A 19,951-nucleotide genomic window follows, 5' to 3' on the forward strand; every position below is an offset into this window, starting at 1 on the left:
AATTTTATAATGTTACACCGGATCGGCGAATAAACGTGAAATTCTCGTGGAACTCACCGTACGTGTTCCACATCGACGCTTTGCTTTTACTGAATGATATAAAGTAATCAAGATTTGTACTTGACTTTTTCTCCTCTGGTTTTTACTTGGGTGCAATTAGCACTAGACCGTGACTGAAATGTCAAGAGGCTTAAATGAATACCCGGCTCAGAGATTAAGAATATAAGAAATGGATTTTAATTGAAAATAAAAAAACATTTAATGTCTGCTCTTATGGCAATAGTATGTAATATTTCTTAAGGTTTTACCGGAAATGTGTTAAAATGTGTAGGAAGAGAAAGATCTAATCTGGCAGGACGTAGATTCATTACTTATTTTAGTACTTTCTTTTATTCCTCATGGAGTAGCTGTGTGTGTTTTATCCTTTTGAGAGAGAGAGAGCAAGGATGAGAGAGGCTCCCTCCCAGAGGCTATCCCTTCTCAAATCCTAGCTTTAATTGTGGCATATGAAGCGAGGGACAGAGACGATCGGATCAGAGATAAGAGCTGTGAGGCACCGAGACTCCGTGCCGATGGTGGATTTCGGGGGGAAAAACAACACTGATTGAAGTCGACTAGTTCCTACCAGTGAGTAAGTGAGGGAGAAAGAGAAAAGGGAACAGCCATGAGAAGCAGTGGGAGGAAGAAAGCGCCAGAAAGGGAGTGAGTGCAATGCGTGAGGGGAAGTGAGAAAGAGAGAGAGGGATCGGGAGGGGAGAGAGAGAGAGAGAGAGAGAGCAAGCTATGGAGAGACAGAAAGCATGCAACAGCCACTGAACCTGGAAGGCAGGAACAGTGAAGAGGAAGCAGCGGAATACGGAGGCTCTCAGCCAAATGCAGGAGCAATGGAATACGAGCGAAGGCAGTGTGTGCTTGTTCAGGAGGAGGGAGGGAGGCTGTCAACGGTCCAGCAGCAGAGAACAACGTGGGGATAATATCAGAAACAGGCACTGACTGGAACCAGAGGGAGAGGGTGGGGGAGCCAAGGAACATGCTGACGAAAAAGTTTTAGTCGTCAGGAGGGAGAGAACTTGCATGACAACCCCATCCAGCCAAGAGCGGTGAAGGACAAATCTGTTCCGGAGTCTCAATATGAAGCCTCTCTCCTGTCTCTGTTATGCTCGCTGATACCGGAGAGCTTGGGCGACATACACTTCCACGTCACTTCTGGCTTGTACAGAAGTAGAACAAGATGGGACACTCTGCAAAGAGTGGGAAGGGATCGTTGTTTAGTTCTGAACCCGAGGACTACAACAAGATGGGTTCTCATGGATCTAAGCCGACCCTCCATAATGGATACCGTCTCCATTCAAGGTTATCTCTGACCACTCTGAAGTGGCATTCAAAGCTGTTCAGGACTAGCAAGAGCTGTCAAAGTGAGCCTAGTAGTATGAGGTGGCGTAAGTGTCAGGGGCAGGGATTACAACACAACAGCGCCTCTGTGAGGGACCGCTCGAGAGAATGCAGCTTTGTGGAAAACCTCCACCAAACCCAGACACCCCTCCCTTTGAGGAAATGTGCTCTGGATTTGCCGACGCAGTTCATAGGTCAAAGAAACTGTGGAGTGACTGTTTGCGTGGTAGCACAACAATCCGGCTCTGTCAGAGATCTGCAGGCGCCTGGGCAACCCAAGGCCAATGAGCACACCTTTGAAAAACGTCAAACACCTAAAACCAGCTGCAGTAGCCATCCAGTAGACTGTAGTCTAAACAGCACAAGACAGATTACCCCCAACTCAATGGGGCACACAACAGAAGGAAGTGACGGCTACAGGTCCATGCATGAAGTTTTCTTTACTACAGAAGTTCCCCAAAAAGTCACCATCAACCACAAGACATGTCCTAAAGAGGATTCGTCAAAACCGTCAGGCAACAAGGGGCAGCCCCTGAATGAAGACGTTTTCATCTTCAAATCGAAGAAAGCTCAAAGGGTTCTCCAGGAGCAGATTCGTAAAGTAGTTGTGAATCTCGAGGAGGTACTCCGTGGCTTGAAGGAAGTACATTTGGAAATGAAGGAGGTAAAATCTCTCCTTTGTAAAAACAACCTAATAAATACAAATATTTACAGATGGGCTCACAGATGTCTTTGATAATGATTAAAGCAGAGCTGTTGTACAATTGAGTCTATTCACGAAATGCGAGTTGTGAATCACAAAGCTGCATTGTAAAATCCATAAATGTTAGTACTAAACTCCGGGTTTTAAATTACACAATAAAAAAAAACCTTTCCAGTGTGAAATATCTGAGGGAAAACACAGGGAGTAACATAAAAAAGTAACTATCTGCTCCATTTCTGAGGTGAATGCAGTGCTTGTAAAGGATGCTGTGCTGCACCTTTTTTTATCATCCATTGTCAGCTGTAGCGAATAGAGTGGGGCAGCTGGAAGGCAGGGCGACTGCCTATTTTTAGTTTCCTGCTGCTACGGCCTAATCTCATTTACACAAAAGCATCCCATTGGTGTCCTTGCATGTTATCCATGTGGCACTGATTGTTTGGCTCAAAACTGGTCATGTGTTTAGGGATCTAAAACAATTAAGATAGTTTAAGCAAAGTTGCCATATGATGATGCCAAATGTCTTCCTCTGACACTAAGGTGGTCCAGCAGATTGACCAACTGACCTCCAGAATTGACCTGGGAGAGGAGGACAGTGGAGAAGCTTCTGGATATTGCAGCCCTATTGAAAGCATTTGTGCCCCAGAGGACGTGAAGAAATCCAGGCGGCTTGGAGCATGTTGTAAAGACCAGAAACGGAGTGAAAGCCATTTGAATGTTGATCCACCAGCATACCAAACTGCACTTTCATCTAGAAACAATTCAGGGCGGAAATTCAATCATGGAACGGCAGTGTCCCAAATGATTAAGGGGCCTAAATCAGAAGCGGGTGCACAGTCTAGAAGCCGGAAGCCTCCTCCATACTCCATTATTTGGGGGGCAAATAAAGGAAAAACTCCCCCTTATGCTGGCAGACGAAGACTGCTGTCCACTACTGTGTAATGGGGCACCTGCTTGAGGGCAGCTTGGGAAAGATTACAGTTTGAAGAAGCCTGTATCCAAGGAGACCGGCAGCGTTAAGTAAGTATGGTTGAAGTGTCGCCGCATGCAGTCGACTGATTCAGCACCTCACTATTCAAACAAGATTCACTTTCAGTGCTTGTTAAGTATGCACCATGTTGTGTCTACGTATGTGTCTGTTCAGCTGTGCTGATTTAGGCCCATTTTTGACAATAACAGTCAGATGTCACCTGTAGATTAGTGCCAGTCGACAATGACATTTTGGGATGAATGTACCTGCAGAATCACTGCTTATTTTGTTGAGATAGTAGTAATCTGTGACCTGTGAAAGATTTGTATTTCTCTTAGTCGAAGATTTTCTAGTATTGAAAATGACAATCATTAAAGTGGTCTTTGTATTTTAAAAGTATCTCTAGAAACCATTTCATCTTGTATTCTTGTGGATCCAAAACCTGTCTGGTTGTGAAACAGGAATACACCCAGGATTGGAATGGCGGTCAATTACAGAGCACCTTCTGCACTCACATTTACATGCTAATCCAAATGGTAGCATAAACAATCTGCCTAATGGCATATTTCAGGAGGTGGAAGGGGGAAACCTGAAGAACCAGGATGAAGCATACATGAACTGTAGTGGAGAAATCTGAACAGACATCAGTGATGGGAAGATCGGATTGAATCTTTCTCGGTTGTTTGTTCCTTTAAATCAGAAATAAAATGTAAAATCGTTTTTGGGAAAAAAGTGTCTATGGGAGTCACGTGATAAAGAATAAACTACAAGAGTAAACTACTCAACTCTGTTTCCTGTACGTAACCTCGTGTAGAAAATGAACGGATCACTCTGAGAATACTCTTTTTTCTGAATCACATTAAAGACTTGGAACTAAAAGACAGGAGCTCAAGCTTCTGAACTGCTAATTCTAGACCTGTGAGGTAGCAACTCTACCTGCTGTATCGCTATGCCTCCCTTTATAAGCAGTACATTTAACTAATAATGTTGTCATGATTATTCATCTACCCTCTCATAGGAAATAAAGCCTCTCTGGCTGACATTTCCAGTCGAGGTGTGGCCATTACAGACTAAAATAAACCAATATTGCACAATATACCATATTCAGTTGCTATATTTACTTAGTTTTTGTTCTTCCCCTCAGACTATGCATTAAGCACTGTTTATTTTACAATGCTAGAAGCATATATATATATATATATATATATATATATATATATATCTCCATCCATTAATTGTTAAATCTTTTTCCCTTTTCAATAGAAAAAATCAAACACACATATGAAGTTATTGCTACAATCCCATGGTGCAGAATAAATACATTCATTGCTATGCACTTACAAAGTACAAGAGTACTCTGAACTATTAAACAGCTTCATTACAAGTCACTCAGTCATCTGAAATCAGTCCACTTCAGTCAAGCACTCAGAGCCCAGCTGGATATTTCAGGCTGAAACGCTGCTTCTAAAGATTAATTGATTAATGTGAACACCTGGAGGAACACCAAGATGGCAGCGGTTTGGCTCACAAAAACCCACAGGGGAAGAGGAATAATGGATGTGCTATTGTACAGAACACAGTTATATGCACAAACTTTTTGCTGACATGAGTAGAAAAACCTCATACCCCGGAACAGATAAATGAAACCACAAACAAAATAACAGAACTGTATGTGAGCACTGCTTGCAATATGAATGAGCAGTCCATCATCAGCAGGCATGAGGACATTTAAAGGGATGGTTGAGTAGTACCATAATTTAGAATGAAACAACTATAATAGCTGATAGTTATTACAATTAGTTTTGCATCAAATTATAGTTAATTCTGTGTAAAAATTTACAGCATGGGAACGTGGTACAAGAAACAATTCGGGACATTCTGGTGCGCTGCCACTCTAAAGTGGATTATTTTCCAATAACAGCAAGCTCCAATGTGTTCCTCTTTTAATCGTCACAAAGATTATTTATCACAACTTCATTTTTTTTATGTTCTATATAACCAGACGTTTGCCCGACAGTCTCTTTCTTATTTTAAATTCAATTCAATTGCATTTTATTTGTAAAGCACCTTTACCAATGGACATTGTCCCAAAGCAGAAATGCATAGATTGCAAATATAAATCTTATGGTCTTCAAGATGTCTTTAAAAGTTTTACCCTTTAAGAGCAAGGAAACACTTCCTGAAAAGATATGAGGATGAAACTTTGAGAGGAACCACTCAAAATGTAACCTCACCAAATGTCCATTCACTCATTGTTGCTGTTATCACTGATGGACACTTGATCGCAAAACTGTTCTTGGTGATTTATTTCTGGTCTTGATGTTAACAAGACCTTATATGTATACATATATATGTATATATGGGTGTGTGGGTGGACATATACATATATAAATTAGGGCGGTCAATCAATTTAAATATTTAATTGCGATTAATCGCATGAGTTAACTCATGATTAATCGCAACTTAATCGCACATTTTCATTTGTTCTAAATGTACCTTACATCACACCTAAACGTTGATGTGTTAAAAGCATAATTTGAGCACGTTCCACAAATTGTGATGTCTAGACGACTGGGTCAGCTACAAAACTGCATGTCTTGTGGGATGTTCCTCTGCAGTTGTCAAAGTGGTTCAAGGAAGGAACAGTGGGGAACCGGCGACAATTAATGCTGTTGATGGGTCTGTTTTGGCAGCTAAAGGGGGAACTGATATAATATTAGGCAGATGGTCATAAATTTAGTGTAGATCAGTGTATAGCGGTGCTTCATTTATTTATTTCAAGTACCATCAAATTTTATGTCTAAAAGAATTATGGTGGCAATTACCATTTTTTAATCTTTAAATACTATTCCACATTGTTGCTCCATTTCATGGATCTCAATCACAATCTCTAGTTTAATCAGGGCTATAACATTAACCTTGCCCTTAACACCCCTTCCTTTGCAGTAGTACCTCTCAAGCGGCAGATCGTAAGGACGCACCTTTCCTTCACTTTGCCTGAACCACCATAACAGCAAAGGGCTCTATATATTATAGTGTTGTTTGTATGATGCTCAGTGTCTGCTTGGAGTATATGTTTTGAGTCTAGTTAACTCTAGAACCGCATTAAAATGATGTCATTAGGCTTAAGTTTTACCACCACCTTTATTATACAGAGTCTTGGCGTAACGTGACCTTTGCAGGAGAAAAGCCTGGGCGAGATTTAAAAAATCAGCTTTTTGTTTTTGCTGAAAAACTTTTCAAATGTTCAAGTATGCTTGAATTTATTTGCCAAAATCTGACAGATCTTCCATCAAAAATGGGATTTGTAATCTGGTAGAGTAGCAACATGAACACTTTGACCACAAACTTCTGATGGACGTTACAATCCACAATTAACTTATTTATTAAAACCTGTTTCCACTGTTACACCCCGGATCATGATAATCGAAAATCTAAATAATGTGTCAAAGTGTGGTAGAAAAGTAGATCCTCTTGATTCTTTTTATCCCTTTCAGGCACAGGTGGATGATGCTAAAGCTTGTTTTTGAAAAGTGGAAGAATCCAACAACGGGAGGAAGAAAAAAAAAAAAAAACATCTCTTCTTCTGGCGAAATCTCCGTTGCGCAATGATGTCAGAGAACAAAGTTCAGTAACAAAGCCTCTGGGACTGGAGCCACATCCATCTATTTATTCCCCTTGCATTTTTTTTTTTAGGATAAGCATCTCAGAGTTCACCCAATCAGAGTTCGTCATGACGTGTCCTACCGATGATGGTCAGTTTGGAGAGTTCAGCCCGGAATTTTCCATCTTTGTGAGTCACTGAAGGAAACAGAAAAAAATAAAATAAAAAAACACGACTCAGCAGGCACTGCTATTTCAGATACTCTTAAGGTTCAGTACAGGTTATCAGATGTTTATGAGCTCAAATCCCAGGACTACCAGCGAGTCTTTTTGTCAGGTGCTTGAGAAAGACTTGCTCATCACATCTGTATGACTGGATTGATTTCAGTTTCACTTGTGTAATTACACTTTGTATTAAAATGTGTGCGCTTGAATGAATAAACGGAGATGTGAATCTCTCTGCAATTACATACGTCGCAAACGACAGCTCTGAGGATCAAAATGCCTCCATCAGAGATATAATCATACTGTCAGAAGAGAGAAATAATGAAAGCCACGTCGCAGAGCAGTTTCAGCATCCAGATTTTGCCGAGTGACAGTCAACAAGGGACCATAAATCAAACACGACCACCAAATAACATCAATACAGGTCACTTTCTGTTAATTACTTGATGTCCCTGGCAATTATATACACCAGAGGGACAAATGTTTTGAGATTTTGTTTTGAGACTTTGCCAGGCATATGTAGGTCTTTCCCTACCTTGTATACAGTGTCTCTGAATGCAGTAGTAGAAAACTGTGCCTTCAATTGAACTTGGAGATTCAAACCTGTTCCAGGATGACAATGCCTCTGTGCACAAAGCAAACTCCATCCAGATATGCTTTACATGGGATTTTAAGGGCTGTAGCCATCGATTATTAGAGTAATCGTGTATTCTAACGATTATTCAAGCGAGTAATTTAAGAAATCGGATAAGAATTACTTTTTCTTTATTAAAAGAGCAATACTAAATATACAAGAGAAAATAAGACGGTTCTCTTAAAATATACATTTTATTGCTGAAATTGCATACGAGAATATTTGTGAAAACTCAAACTGAACCCAAACATTGGAAACGTTGTCGTTTTTTTTGTTGTTGTTGTTTTTTGCTCAAATCCTATGGAGGCACATTTCCAACACATAAAAAAAGTTCTGACTTTTTCTTTGCAATTCTGACTTTATTTCTCGTAATTCTGATTTGATTTCTCGTAAACATCTGACATTTCCGGTGCATTCGGTTGTTGTCGGCCTGAAGTTTAAAGCTGTCGGTGTATGATCTTGTTCCGTCTCCTCCAGATTTGATTGTTAGACAGAGTTCTGTCCAAGGGATTGTAGGCTTAGTTTGATACCATGTGATTCTACTGATTGTAGCTCGTTTGATTTTTTAATGTGTAAAGCTTTCTGGCACTACACTGCCTGATTGGCTTAAAAAAAATAATCGGAAATTGAGAGAAAAAAAGAAAAGTGGGATTTAGGCAAACTTTTTTTTTTTTTTTATGCCGGAAACATGCTTCCATATGAATCTTCTTCTCACCCCTCGCTGTGTTCTCCTGGACATTCACACGCTGACATGAAGTCATATGCTGAAATCAGGATTGAGTACAATTTTCTAAACCAATTTCCCATGTAGTAATTACAATCTGACAGGGAGTTTCCTAGTCTGAGGTCGCAGTATTCGGTTTCGCTTAAACGCAGTACAGGTTTGCAATTAACCGATTATATAATTATTACATAAACAAGATTCCACCCTTGTTGACTCAGGACCTCGTGTCGGTCGGCATGATCAGGATGTACAGTAATCACCAGTCAAGTCAGCTCACCTGTGGAGTCACCAATGACATACTCTTCTGCTTTCAGAGCCACATCCTTTAAACCTCCGACAGCTGCCTGGGACTAAAAGAGGACAGATAGATAGAGATAGAGAGAGAGAGAGAGAGAGAGAGAGAGAGAGAGAGAGGAGAAGATAGGAAGTGTTATAGTTCGAATGTAGACTTATTATTATTCTATTATTCTTTTTGATCCAGACTTTTTTTTTTTTTTTAGCAGGGAAGCTTGGGGCATTGGAAAAAAAGCTGTTATTTGATTTCTTATCAGAATGATTTTTTTTTTTTTTTTTTGAGGAGAGTTTATTCTGAACCAGCACCAAAGACAAGACTGCAGCTGTTTGATCTGATGACAGGACTAGGAGACAAATAAAGGGATGACAAAGCCATGCTCAAATTTTCCTCTATTATATAGTCTCTTGGCCAGGACATGTGTGAGATTGAAATTTCGCTTTATGGCGAAGCAAATAGGTTACAGCAGGTATTTTAAAAAAAAAAAGAAAAAAAAGAATTAATGTTAAAGCATAATAAAACTCTTGAAGTGACCTAGAACACTTAACTAACATGGACGATGAGGGTCGTCCTGGAAGTGACGTCCAGAAGAACTTGATTTGCAGCTTGATTGTAAGAGTCAAATGGAAATGGAGTCAAAGCTGATAATATATTGCATGTTGAGTTGGTAGAGTAGGAATTGGGATATACAGTAATCCCTCTGTACTTGTCGGCTACGGAACCGTTATGACAACTGGAAAATGTGCCGCTCGACGCATGCTCGGATCTCGACACCAACTATCGTGATGAAACTCGCGAGGGCTTCAGGATGCTCATGCTAGCTCGCGAACAGTGCCATAGCTTGTTCTCTTTTAAGTGTGTTCTCCTTTCTGCTTTCTGTGCATTTAAAGCCTATATCATGGGTCCTTAAGTGATTAAAAATGGCTTTATGCATTAAATGTAAATATAAGCTGCCACTGCTGGGCTGTTTAGTCGTAAGTGGCTCTGGATAAGGGCATCTGCCAAATGCCTTAAATGTAAATGGAGGATAAGCTGAAGAAAAAAAAAGCACAAGTCTGGTCAGATTGAAAGGTTACTCAACCTAAAGCTTCAATCAAGCTCAATGGTTTCAGCTGTCAGATACTAATTAGAAGATTCTACTCTAATTTTATATACAGAACGTTGAATTTGTGTTTGCTTTAAGAATAATTGAGTGATTTAGTCAAGTCAAGTCAAGTCTTTGTCAAGATTTAGTGTCAGAACTTCGGGCGTTTTATATTAATTCAATTCCATTTTATCTTTATATCGCTGTGACAGACATTGTCTCTAAGCAGCTTTACAGAAATATTCATGATTTGAAAGTAATCAATCCAAATGGGACCAGCTGTTTATTTGGAACAAAAAAAAAAGCTACAATAGCGGAGACTTGGTGCACAATGTGTTGAGGATGAGCTCAGCGTTTAGTTGTTTTAGGTCCTCTGAAGGCTTTGCCTTTTATGGAATTCAATTTATGACACCAAAAGAAAGCTGCACCATGAGCATGTTTGGCGGGGGGGTGACCCGGTGGCTACAGCCATTGCCCCTCTGCCCCCCTCGATCAAAAAATCTACAATAAAGTCTGAAATTATTACAGTGTGCAGTCTTTTCTTTTAATTGTATATTTATAACAACTGGATAATTGATATTAACAAGCACACAGCCTCTTAGTGCACCGCCCAAATGATTGCTCATTCATGGCTGATCGGCATTTATCAGCATCCGCACATTTAATGCGAAGAAAATAACATTTACGGAAACTTCTGTAAATCTTTACCAAAGTGGATAATTGTTACGAGTCTGATTTTGTTACACGCCTTCGTCTTGAGATTTTGGTGGCAAAAAAATATCATACTCACGTATGCACTGGCGTATTCAATCTTCGCTCCTTTAATCTCGGCTTTGAACTGCGTGAAAAACAGGTAGGATTTCCCCTGGGGCCTTTGATTAAAAAAAACACACAAAGCGGGAGAAAAATCAATCATATTTCCTTCATCTCACATTCACAGGATGCATGACAAGGTATGGAAACCAAAAACAAAAAACTCAAGATGTTAACAAGCCTGTGTCTACATCACATCATATCACAGACAGAATCAGAAACCTGAGGTAATTAATGGAGCCAGACACCTGATGCTAATCATCCTCTGTTGGAATACATACAAATAGCCATTTTTTTGCATAATGTTCATTAATATATGTGGGGGCATTTTCAAAATAAACCGTTACTGTAAACAACTCGGACCAAGTACACCGGACCTTCAAGCAGAATGAGATTCGTTAGTCTTACCTCCATACTGAGCAAGAGAAGAGCCTGTCGTCGTCACTCAAACCCACACTCATCTGCCATTGCTGCAAAACAAACACACACAGAATCTTTAATATCACACACTTTTTAATCCCTGAGGTAATAATTCAGTATATCAGTATGGACAAAGGTATGTGGACACCCCACAATAAGATCTGTATGTGCTCCTTTTTGAACATTCCATTCCGAATTTGCTGTTACAATAAGCTCCACTCTTCTGGGAAGATGTTCCACCAGATTTTGAAGAGATTTGTGGAGGTTCGTTCAGCCACAAACGTGTTAGTAAAGTCAGGTACAGATGTAGGTGAGGAGGCCTGGGGGAGGTGCAGTCAGTGTTTTCCAATTCATCCTGCTCAATAGGGTTGAGGGTCACAGCTCTATAGCAGGAGATCTTCCACTCCAACCCATGTAAAGGATATCTTCATGGAACAGGCGATTTGACCTTATTGAGTATATCGGCAAAAACACGCCTAACGAGCGTGCGGATACATTACGTGATGAAGCGTCGTAGGTTTGATTATGAAATAATTTGCGTGGTATTAGCAAATAGCTTATATTCTAATTAACTGATTACATGGAGAGTCAGTAAGAATTTGACTCCTAAGATGATTTACACATCATTCTTTGTGAACAAACCACCACACAGAATATGATGAGTCAGCTGTCCAGGTAGACCTTAAAGTACTTGCACAATAAACACACTCAGCAAAATATTATCTAATTATAGCTATCGATAAAATAGGATCGAGATTTTTTGGGTCAACATCACACACCCTTGGGTATTCTCATGCTGGAACAGGTTCGGGTCTCACAGCTCAAGTAGATTGAAAATGTAATGCTCCCGCATCCAAAAACGTCCTGTAGACTTGTAAACCTTCAGCTATGTGGTAACAGTTTGGAGAAGAAGCACTGACTGAAAAGTCAGGTGTCCCAATACTTTTGTCAATATATGATAAGTATAATTTATTCTCTACACCACATTGTTTTGATTTTTCTGAAATGCTGATATGTTTGTAGGAAATTCCCTGGGAATAGAGCAGCATGAAATTCGAAGCCATGTGGTGAGAACGTTTATGGCTCGGATTTTTGTTTGTTTGTTTTCTATTTCAAATACAGACAACACGTCAACAAAAAAAAAAAAACACGCAGATCGTATTTTTCTTTTCCTGCCCCCTGAAATTCCCTCTACGCTGCTGGTTCATGAGTCAGGGACTCGGTAAGAAAAGTGCAAAAACATGCAGATGTCCTTCACCGGATGTCGAACCAGCAAAGCGTTTCAGCAGAGAGAACTGAACGTACAAAAAGAAATACCATGGAAGAACCGTAGTCTGGCAAATAAACTGAATATTGCTTTGCGTAAAGATGTATATAAATAGACAGATGGAAAATTCAAGTTCAAATGAATACATAAATAATTTGGTCTCATCTGTTTGGAGTCTCTAGGAGTTATAAAGGGGAACATAACGTGACAGTAACAGTCACACCATCTGATTAAAGACTTTCAGTTGAGCAGCCCTGCTGGCCATGCAGACTTCATCAGTTCTACTTTACGCTACACTGGTTTTAAAGGGGAATACAGAAGGCCGTTTGTGTCAAACCTGAATAAATAATCTCTGAGCAAGGCAAGTCTGCCATCTACCAACCACATAATCACTTTTTTGTCCTGACACATTTACTACAACAGCGATCGTGCCAATTCGCTCCACCAGACTGCAGCATGATGTCAGTCTCACCCTGTCACAGGTACAAATCGCAGCACGGGTTCATTATATCAGGTAGATATGGTCAAAATGTCTACAAAAAATTATCATCACGTCGTGTTTCCGATTCACAGCCCTAAGGTTGAGTCACAATTCAGTCTGTAAGGAGTATCGTATTTTCTCGCTGTATCTGTCTGGGTTTCTTTTGGGATTTTAGGTTTCCTCCAACGTGCAGATTGGTAGATTAGATACTCTTAACTTGTGACATGTCCTAACATCTCATCGAAAAATGTTTTCTGCTCTCATTGGGTGAGGTATCTCAGCAGATGTTTGCATACCACCACATCTGTCTCACCTCATTGGTTCCTCCTTGAGACGCATAGGTGAAGGTGCATTCATACTCTTTCTGTAAAATAAACAAAAACAGATTTTTTTTCAAATATTGGACAACATTTTGTATTCAAGTGACAGCACGGAAATAAAGAAAGCATAAATGTTTTTAATTATGTTTTTAAATAAACAATAATTAATTTAATTCCCATAAAAGCTCTTGGAAGACTTCCGGGGCGTTTTGGACCAATCAGATTAAACCCTCTCATACGGGTATTTAGACTTCTTACAACTTCAACAAAAGGTCTATTCTTGTTATTCTTTTAATCCCTGCATTATCGCTGTAAAAATTTTCTGTAGACATCATCTACTTCTTTGACATAATATCAATTAATAACATTGACAAATGTTATAATCCATTATATGCATTCGCGCAAAGCTCGCGAGGCTGACGAGCAGCGGGGGAACATGGGAAATGTAGTTTGTAGGCGACACCATCGTTCAAATCAGTCACAAAAAAATGACCCTAAGACGCATAATTCGATTTCAAACGTTTTTAAAGACATAGCGTAGCGACTATACGATGCATAATAAGACATAACATCTGTAACAAATCAATCAATCGCGGTATCTTTAAAAAAACACGAACTACAAAAATGGAAAATTTACTTCCGCATAGTGTTGAATTGGTGGGCGAGTCTCGAAGTCCCGCCTCCCGACCAATCAGAAGCTGACTTGTGGCAAGGCGCGGACCACGTGACATGCTTTTCAAAGACATGACACGCCATCCGTATAGTATTTCAGAATGTACTTTTTTTTGAGGATATAAGGTTTATTATTGTGTTAAAATGTTGAAAAACTACCAAATTAAGAATATTTTAACGCAAAAAAAAACTATTAAATGCAACGTTATACCAAGTGCACTGATTTGGTTTGGTTGCTATATGAGTAATATAAAGTGCTCTGTTTTATCGCAGTTTCAGGGATTTTGTGTGCAACAGGAAAATTAATATTTATGTAAAATACAGTAATTATAAAACTCACTACAGCTTACTTACAATTTTCTCCGAAAATGAATGCACCACACCTCCGGGTTTAACGTTAAACTCCACCGTTTTTGCGTTTTCACTAGATGTGTTAGCAGCCACCAGCACAGAAAATATAACTGCCCAAAAAGAAAAAGCTGAAGAAATAGAACTGAAACCCATATCTGTACCCAGAATGTAGCCAGACAAAGCTCTCATACTATTATAAACGTGAACCGTGTTGTTTTTTTTTGCCTACCTGTATTCATGTAAGCCCCGCCTCCTGTGCTCCGATTGGCTACCGGTGTCACGAGGTCTCTATAGACGGAAAGTGTTTAGTTTTTCCTAAAATCTAAATAATATGCATTATAATGAATATTAATTATTTTATTATTCATATTTAATTATAATTATTTATATTATAATTTATATTAACATTTATATTTAAATTAAAATTTATACGTATATATGTTTGCACAAGATGGGTTTATCGTTAAAAAGGTTTTTTGTTTCAGTAACATGAGGTAAAATACTTTTTCTAGCACCATCTACTGGTCAGAGGAGAAACCGCAAGATAACATATTCATATTGTAGACAGTTCTATGTTGTAGTAAATTGTAGTTAATTTCTCACTATTTAGAAGTACTAGAGACTAGTTTGATTCAATTTCTTTTTCATGAACAGTGTATTAAAGGTCACTGTGAGCTCTGTATTTTAGTTGGGGGTCGTGTGTAGAGTTGTCACTGTCGGAGTAACTAATAAATGAGATCTACTTCAAAAAATGTCCACTGATATTAGATGGTTGTCTATTAACTATATTAACAACTGATGTTTAAATCTATGTAAAAAAAATCCATAAATTATTCCATTCATCTATTTCTCATTAAAATCACCAGCTTGTATAAATACCTATGTATCGGGCACCAGGTAATAATGTAGAATTGCCACTAGAGGGCGCCAAGTAAGAGAAAATGCGCCCCCAGGGCAAAATTACAACGAATAAATAAATAATCATAGTTTTCGGTATATATGTAATTACGCCGCTCAGTGGCTACTCACCACACGACACATAACACATCTTGTTGGAGATTCTAGTTTGCACACTATACTGAGCAAAACTATTGGGACAACTGACTTTCCAGCTGTATGTGGTTCTTCTCTAAACTATAAGCACAAATTTAAAAGCTAAACAACTGTATAGAATGTCATTGGATGTGGTTGCATAGAATGTGCACAAATCCAGCTACATGAAGATATGCTTTCCATGGGTTGGAGTGGAAGATCTTTTAGAAAAGTTGAGCTTAATATAACAACAAATGGGGACTAATTGTAGAATGGGATGTTTAATATATACACACCACTCTTGTGCTCAGGTGTCCATTTGTTTATTTTTTATAAATATCAAGCTACCCAGCAAAGACAGGTGATCATGTATTTCATATATTCACTTTGTCACTTTCGCAGCTGCATTATAGATTGATAATGATGGATTTAACCAACTGTGTTTATGATGAAAAACGCTTTTATGAGGACCATCCAAGGAAAGGAAGACCAAGAACTACCTCTGCTGCAGAGAAAATGTTTATTGGAATTACCTTTTCCTAACCAATGGTGGACAATGTTGGAATTGCAGGCTAAATAAATTGACCATAAATTATCAGATCAAAAAAGAGTTGTCATATAATGTATTTCTTTCTATCTAGCCATCTATCTATCTATCTGCTTGATGCAGCATACCAAAAATACCCAAGGCTGTAGCTGCTGCCAAACATGCTTATTTTTTTTTTTACATTTATTTAGTAAAATATAGACATTTCTTACATTTTGTTTTTACTTTGTCATTATGTGGTTCTAAGTGTAGAGTAATAATAAATATAAAATTGACTGCATTGATAATTCTATTAATAATTGTAGCATCAGGCTGCAACATAAATTGTTGCACATGCACATACATGCCACAACACTTATATTTGTAAATATTTCATATATTTAACTGCAGTGATGGAGATTCATGTCTAGACATGAATCCAACAATAAATACAAGCCCTATGTAAGGATTAAATGCGTCTTTTCCCTGAAAAAACACAGAACATTAATAAAAGCTAGAAAAGGGGGGACATCTTAAGGGACATCTGCAGTCCATCAACACAAATGAGAATCTTTTTATTTATCATTGGGCACCACATAGGGGTGTTTTCTATACTACAACATGGTCATAACTATAATAATGTATTGGGTGAAAATTATAAGCACCCATATGCAGGTTTTATACATATATATATATATATATATATATATTACACAACCAACTACTGATGAGCAGGTAACAGCAGGACATTTATTTGGAAATTCATTAGAGTGGTATGTATGAAAGGCACAGAATCCTCAAAAGGAAACCATTAAGACAAAAAAAAAAAAAACATTAAGATTTACCCAAATAAAAAAAATAAACTAAAAACACAAAAACTCACAAATAAAGAGAGATAAGTTAACACTCCATTATATTTACAATTCCATTTGTTTTAAAACAAAAGGGAGGAGGGTCCATGAAAAATAAAAAGTGGAAAAAGATGACTTCTTCATGGTGTTGGGGATGGTTGGAGGTGTATGGGGCTATTTACAATTGTATACATTGGCACTCCTGGCCAGGATGCTGCTGCTGAAAGAAAAGAAAAAGGTCAAATGTTAGCCAAAGGACTCTGAAAAGCCCAATCACAATAACAAAAGCAGCCTAAAGCATTCGAGTGGGGTTAGGTGTCATGGCCTATTGTTTTTTTCAGAGGTACAGAGTAAATGAGTCAAACACAACTGCTCAATGTAATGCAAAACAGACTATATTCCTTACTACCAGTCCCAAGTTTAAAAAAAAAAAAAAAAAAAAAAGCTTTTCAAGGTAAACTGACAAATAGAAGAAGTCACATTATTCACTTTTCTTTCCTTTGTCCTTAATGGTTTCTTACTTAAACAAGTCACATTGAGTTACCCTATTAGTTTTAAGATTTGGTAAAGAAAAGACTTCTGAGGGGGTAAATTTTTCAAGTTGATATAATTAGTGATAAAATGAATGATGTAACCACAAATAAACAAATTTTTATTTTTAACGAGTTATCAGGGAATTAAAGACCTTCAGGATTAGGAGTAATAAGATTTAAAGATAGCCACATAGATATGTTTAATATTTACAGCAGTGATGTTTTAGATTGTTTAGGTCATTTCATTGTATTCACTTTAATGATTCTTTGACGACACTGAAATCTCTTCTTTCTTACCTATAAATGATTCAAAAGTGTATTGTGAAGGTCTTCGTACACCTGCTGGTAGATTTCGTCTTTAGATTTCGAGCCATCCAGGTGTTCTAATGCATAATGGGAAAACTTGAGTTAGAATATAGAATATTTGGAATATTTTTTAAAATATTGTAAAGGGAAAGTACACAAACCAATTGGCAAAAGGCTTTCCACCATCTCTGCTCTGTGTTTCAGGTACATGGGCCACACGTGACCATCAAACAGGCCTGGAGGGTCAGGGACAATGTACTGTCTTGAACTATGGATGAGAAAGTAGTGTTTAGATGAACACTTGGAATTAGTTCACGAGTTCAAGTTTTAGAGTTACACGACTAATTATAATACAAGCATGGATCCAATTTGAGGAAAGGTTTAAGACCATGGTTCTCATTTGGTTCTGATTTGCACATTTAATCCAGTGTTGTCAGTTTTAATTTATTTTCATCTTTTATCATTAATACTGAAAGTCCAGAGCACTTCTATACTAATATACTTAAAAGTATAAACTTACCCTCTTCTTTTCTTGCATTCTTCATAAGAGACAGTGATGTAGTAACGCTTGTCAAACACCTCCATCAGGGGTCTGTTCAAAGAAACCAGGACACAACTCCTTAATATTTATCAGTATTACACAGTTGTAGAAAACTAAATGTCAGATATCACGTGGAAAAAAAAGGTACACGCAGTTCAGAAGCACAGGCGGTTCATAAAACTCCCGAGACACCCCGATATTACCTTATCAGTAGGTTTGCAGAGATGTGTCACGTGACCTGCCCAAGACGCTACTCATTATGCACTCTATGACCCTCCCCAGCCAAGTTCATTACACCACATGACTCATGGACAGATACTGTTCCAAGAAGATAATCTCATTAACTAAAATTTCCCTACCCATGTACACCGAGTACAGTTATACAACACTCACTTGTAATTATAAAGGAGAAACCCCTCCACGATGAGGATGTGGTTTTCGTCCTCTGGAGACCCAATTTCCGTCCCCGGGCTCACGGAGATGCCGTGAGAGCGTGCAAACTTCACCGGGTTTTCCACCCAACCTTTAATTGTGTTCACCATGGCTTCCATATCCAGTGCGGTGATCACTATACAGAAAAGAAACAAAGATTTGATTAAACGAGAGCAATAAAAGGCAAAATGTTTGAATTTTCTTGAAACACTGCACACAAATGCAGGGGAAATGGATTGGGGAGAGGGGGTGGTAAATACATTTGCAGATGACTGTTAAGGACAGTGTCTACAGTGAAAGGAGTTATTGGTCGCCTACGGCCAAATCTCTCTTACCATCCCACTGTTTAAAGCCGTCCTCTCCAACCTCTATCTGATCCGGTGGCTGAAATAACAGTGACCAATAAAACACTGCAGATGCCTCAAAGTGATCTACTAGATCTGATCACATTGTTAGCACATATGTTCTGTCCTAGGTACATTCACATGACCAACTTTCCATTCAAGTTATTGGATATAGTCACTAACCACAACTAATATATCCTAATGTTGGGTTGAAATGTACAACTATGAGCAAATGATTTAATTAAATTTCTCTCTTTCTATTAAAGGAGGAAAACCACTTAGAGAGACAGCAAATGTTTGGCTTTGTCATTCATAAACAATACTGCTTTGCTTTAGGTTTTAATTCATCTTAACTAAATTGAAGAAAGAGAAAAAAAAAAATTAAAGTTTACTCACCTTGAAAAAGTCATCTTGATGTACCACACAACAGTTAGGTAAGGCTTTGACTAACCTATTAGTCAGTGTGGTTTTTCCACCATTTGTCACACTAGAGAGAGAGAGAGAGAGAGAGAGAGAAATGTTTTCATTGGAAAAGCAATTGATTAAAGTAATAATTAATTCAATCTGGTGATGTAATTGTAAGTAATACTAGCTAACACACCCGTGCTAGCATGGTACCTTTCAAAATAAAGTAACTTGGCGGGAAGAATCCAAAAAGCTTATCCTATACAACCAAATCCCTATAATATTTATAATTATATACTCCATAAATTATCCCAACTTGCAATATTAACATAATTCCAAGATGTTTTTGGTGCAGAAATGATTTCTATCGAATTATTTTGAATAGCAAACCAACGAACAGCTGCACACAACTAAAATATGGCTGACAAGCCATAAACAAAACATCCTCCACACTTCACTCACTCTAATGAACATTAGCAAAAATTTGTATAAAAATTAAATTTATATAAATAACCTAAACAATTTCTTCCAATTGAACGCGAAAATCCGTTTATTCCGTTTTTCTTAACGGTTTATTTGGTCGGTTGAGCTCGCGCTGTGTCCTTGCGCGCGCTGTGCTTTTTAAATCTCCCGCTTAAAATCACTTCCTCCACCTTCGTGCGCGCGCCACTCAGCACCTCACACTTGCAAACGCCGTTAAACTTTGTTTTTAAAATATATAACAATATACATTTTTACAACATCCATTACATTCTCTCGAAACATTTTTGGGCATGTCTATTCAAAGTTCTACAGGATAAAACTCTATGACAGTTTTATCCTGTGAATAAAAATAAACTTTAAAATGAATTTTAAGCTATGAAACATTTCACGACACTCACCCTCCGATTCCTATAATGAATTTCATCTTTATCCGGGCTGTCTTCTTCAAGAAATATAAAAGACGATTCCTAATATGTTTAAAATAAACTGAAGGAAACCAAGATCCTCTGCCCAAGGCAGTCTGCAGTACTTCTATACCATATGGCGAGAA

The 19,951-nt window shown here is 38.2% G+C and overlaps 3 protein-coding genes across 7 annotated transcripts; 1 reads left to right on the forward strand and 2 right to left on the reverse strand.

The window, feature by feature from the left end:
• Positions 1 to 360: 360 nt before the first annotated feature.
• Positions 361 to 4,242, forward strand: LOC124390945. Of its 3 annotated transcripts, none has more exons than XR_006926882.1 (3): positions 361 to 2,056; positions 2,633 to 3,112; positions 3,524 to 4,240. XR_006926882.1 is itself a non-coding variant. In XM_046857067.1 (2 exons), the coding sequence occupies exons 1-2, from the start codon at positions 1,232 to 1,234 to the stop codon at positions 3,032 to 3,034; spliced, it is 1,227 nt and encodes a 408-aa protein (XP_046713023.1). In that variant the 5' UTR covers positions 361 to 1,231; the 3' UTR covers positions 3,035 to 4,242. The 3 variants fall into 3 exon arrangements, 1 of the variants encoding a protein (XP_046713023.1); XR_006926883.1 differs by having other exon boundaries at positions 3,634 to 4,239; XM_046857067.1 differs by having other exon boundaries at positions 2,633 to 4,242.
• Positions 4,243 to 6,431: 2,189 nt separating this feature from the next.
• On the reverse strand, positions 6,432 to 14,191 carry mydgf (myeloid-derived growth factor). The gene is made up of 6 exons (XM_046857074.1): positions 13,952 to 14,191; positions 12,919 to 12,969; positions 10,846 to 10,907; positions 10,415 to 10,496; positions 8,526 to 8,598; positions 6,432 to 6,863 (listed from the first exon to the last, which is right to left on the reverse strand). The coding sequence occupies exons 1-6, from the start codon at positions 14,135 to 14,137 to the stop codon at positions 6,784 to 6,786; spliced, it is 534 nt and encodes a 177-aa protein (XP_046713030.1). The 5' UTR covers positions 14,138 to 14,191; the 3' UTR covers positions 6,432 to 6,783.
• A 2,043-nt stretch (positions 14,192 to 16,234) lies between these two features.
• Positions 16,235 to 19,951, reverse strand: LOC124390946 (muscle-specific beta 1 integrin binding protein). 3 transcript variants are annotated; one of them, XM_046857070.1, is made up of 8 exons: positions 19,800 to 19,951; positions 18,910 to 19,000; positions 18,505 to 18,553; positions 18,131 to 18,305; positions 17,717 to 17,788; positions 17,358 to 17,464; positions 17,188 to 17,273; positions 16,235 to 16,574 (listed from the first exon to the last, which is right to left on the reverse strand). In XM_046857070.1, exons 1-7 carry the CDS (start codon positions 19,823 to 19,825, stop codon positions 17,188 to 17,190), a joined length of 606 nt encoding a protein of 201 aa, XP_046713026.1. In that variant the 5' UTR covers positions 19,826 to 19,951; the 3' UTR covers positions 16,235 to 16,574. The 3 variants fall into 3 exon arrangements, with proteins under 3 accessions (XP_046713026.1, XP_046713025.1, XP_046713027.1); XM_046857069.1 differs by having other exon boundaries at positions 16,235 to 16,577; XM_046857071.1 differs by lacking the exon at positions 18,505 to 18,553 and having other exon boundaries at positions 16,235 to 16,577; positions 19,800 to 19,950.

This window comes from Silurus meridionalis, chromosome 9 (assembly GCF_014805685.1).
Source record: "Silurus meridionalis isolate SWU-2019-XX chromosome 9, ASM1480568v1, whole genome shotgun sequence".
Taxonomy (NCBI): Eukaryota; Metazoa; Chordata; class Actinopteri; order Siluriformes; family Siluridae; genus Silurus; species Silurus meridionalis.

Excerpts from the sequence above, each read along its gene's own strand:
- mydgf (XM_046857074.1), bottom strand. The coding sequence starts at position 14,137 with ATGAGAGCTTTGTCTGGCTACATTCTGGGTACAGATATGGGTTTCAGT. Across the intron at positions 12,970-13,951 it reads ATTCATTTTCGGAGAAAATT|AAAGAGTATGAATGCACCTT; the intron begins GTAAGTAAGCTG and ends TTTATTTTACAG. Across the intron at positions 10,908-12,918 it reads CTCAAGGAGGAACCAATGAG|CAATGGCAGATGAGTGTGGG; the intron begins GTGAGACAGATG and ends TTTGTTTTGCAG.
- LOC124390946 (XM_046857070.1), bottom strand. The coding sequence starts at position 19,825 with ATGAAATTCATTATAGGAATCGGAGG. Across the intron at positions 17,465-17,716 it reads GAATGCAAGAAAAGAAGAGG|TTCAAGACAGTACATTGTCC; the intron begins GTAAGTTTATAC and ends TCTCATCCATAG. Across the intron at positions 17,274-17,357 it reads GGAAAGCCTTTTGCCAATTG|AACACCTGGATGGCTCGAAA; the intron begins GTTTGTGTACTT and ends ATTATGCATTAG.
- LOC124390945 (XM_046857067.1), top strand. The coding sequence starts at position 1,232 with ATGGGACACTCTGCAAAGAGTGGGAAGGGATCGTTGTTTAGTTCTGAA. Across the intron at positions 2,057-2,632 it reads TACATTTGGAAATGAAGGAG|GTGGTCCAGCAGATTGACCA; the intron begins GTAAAATCTCTC and ends TCTGACACTAAG.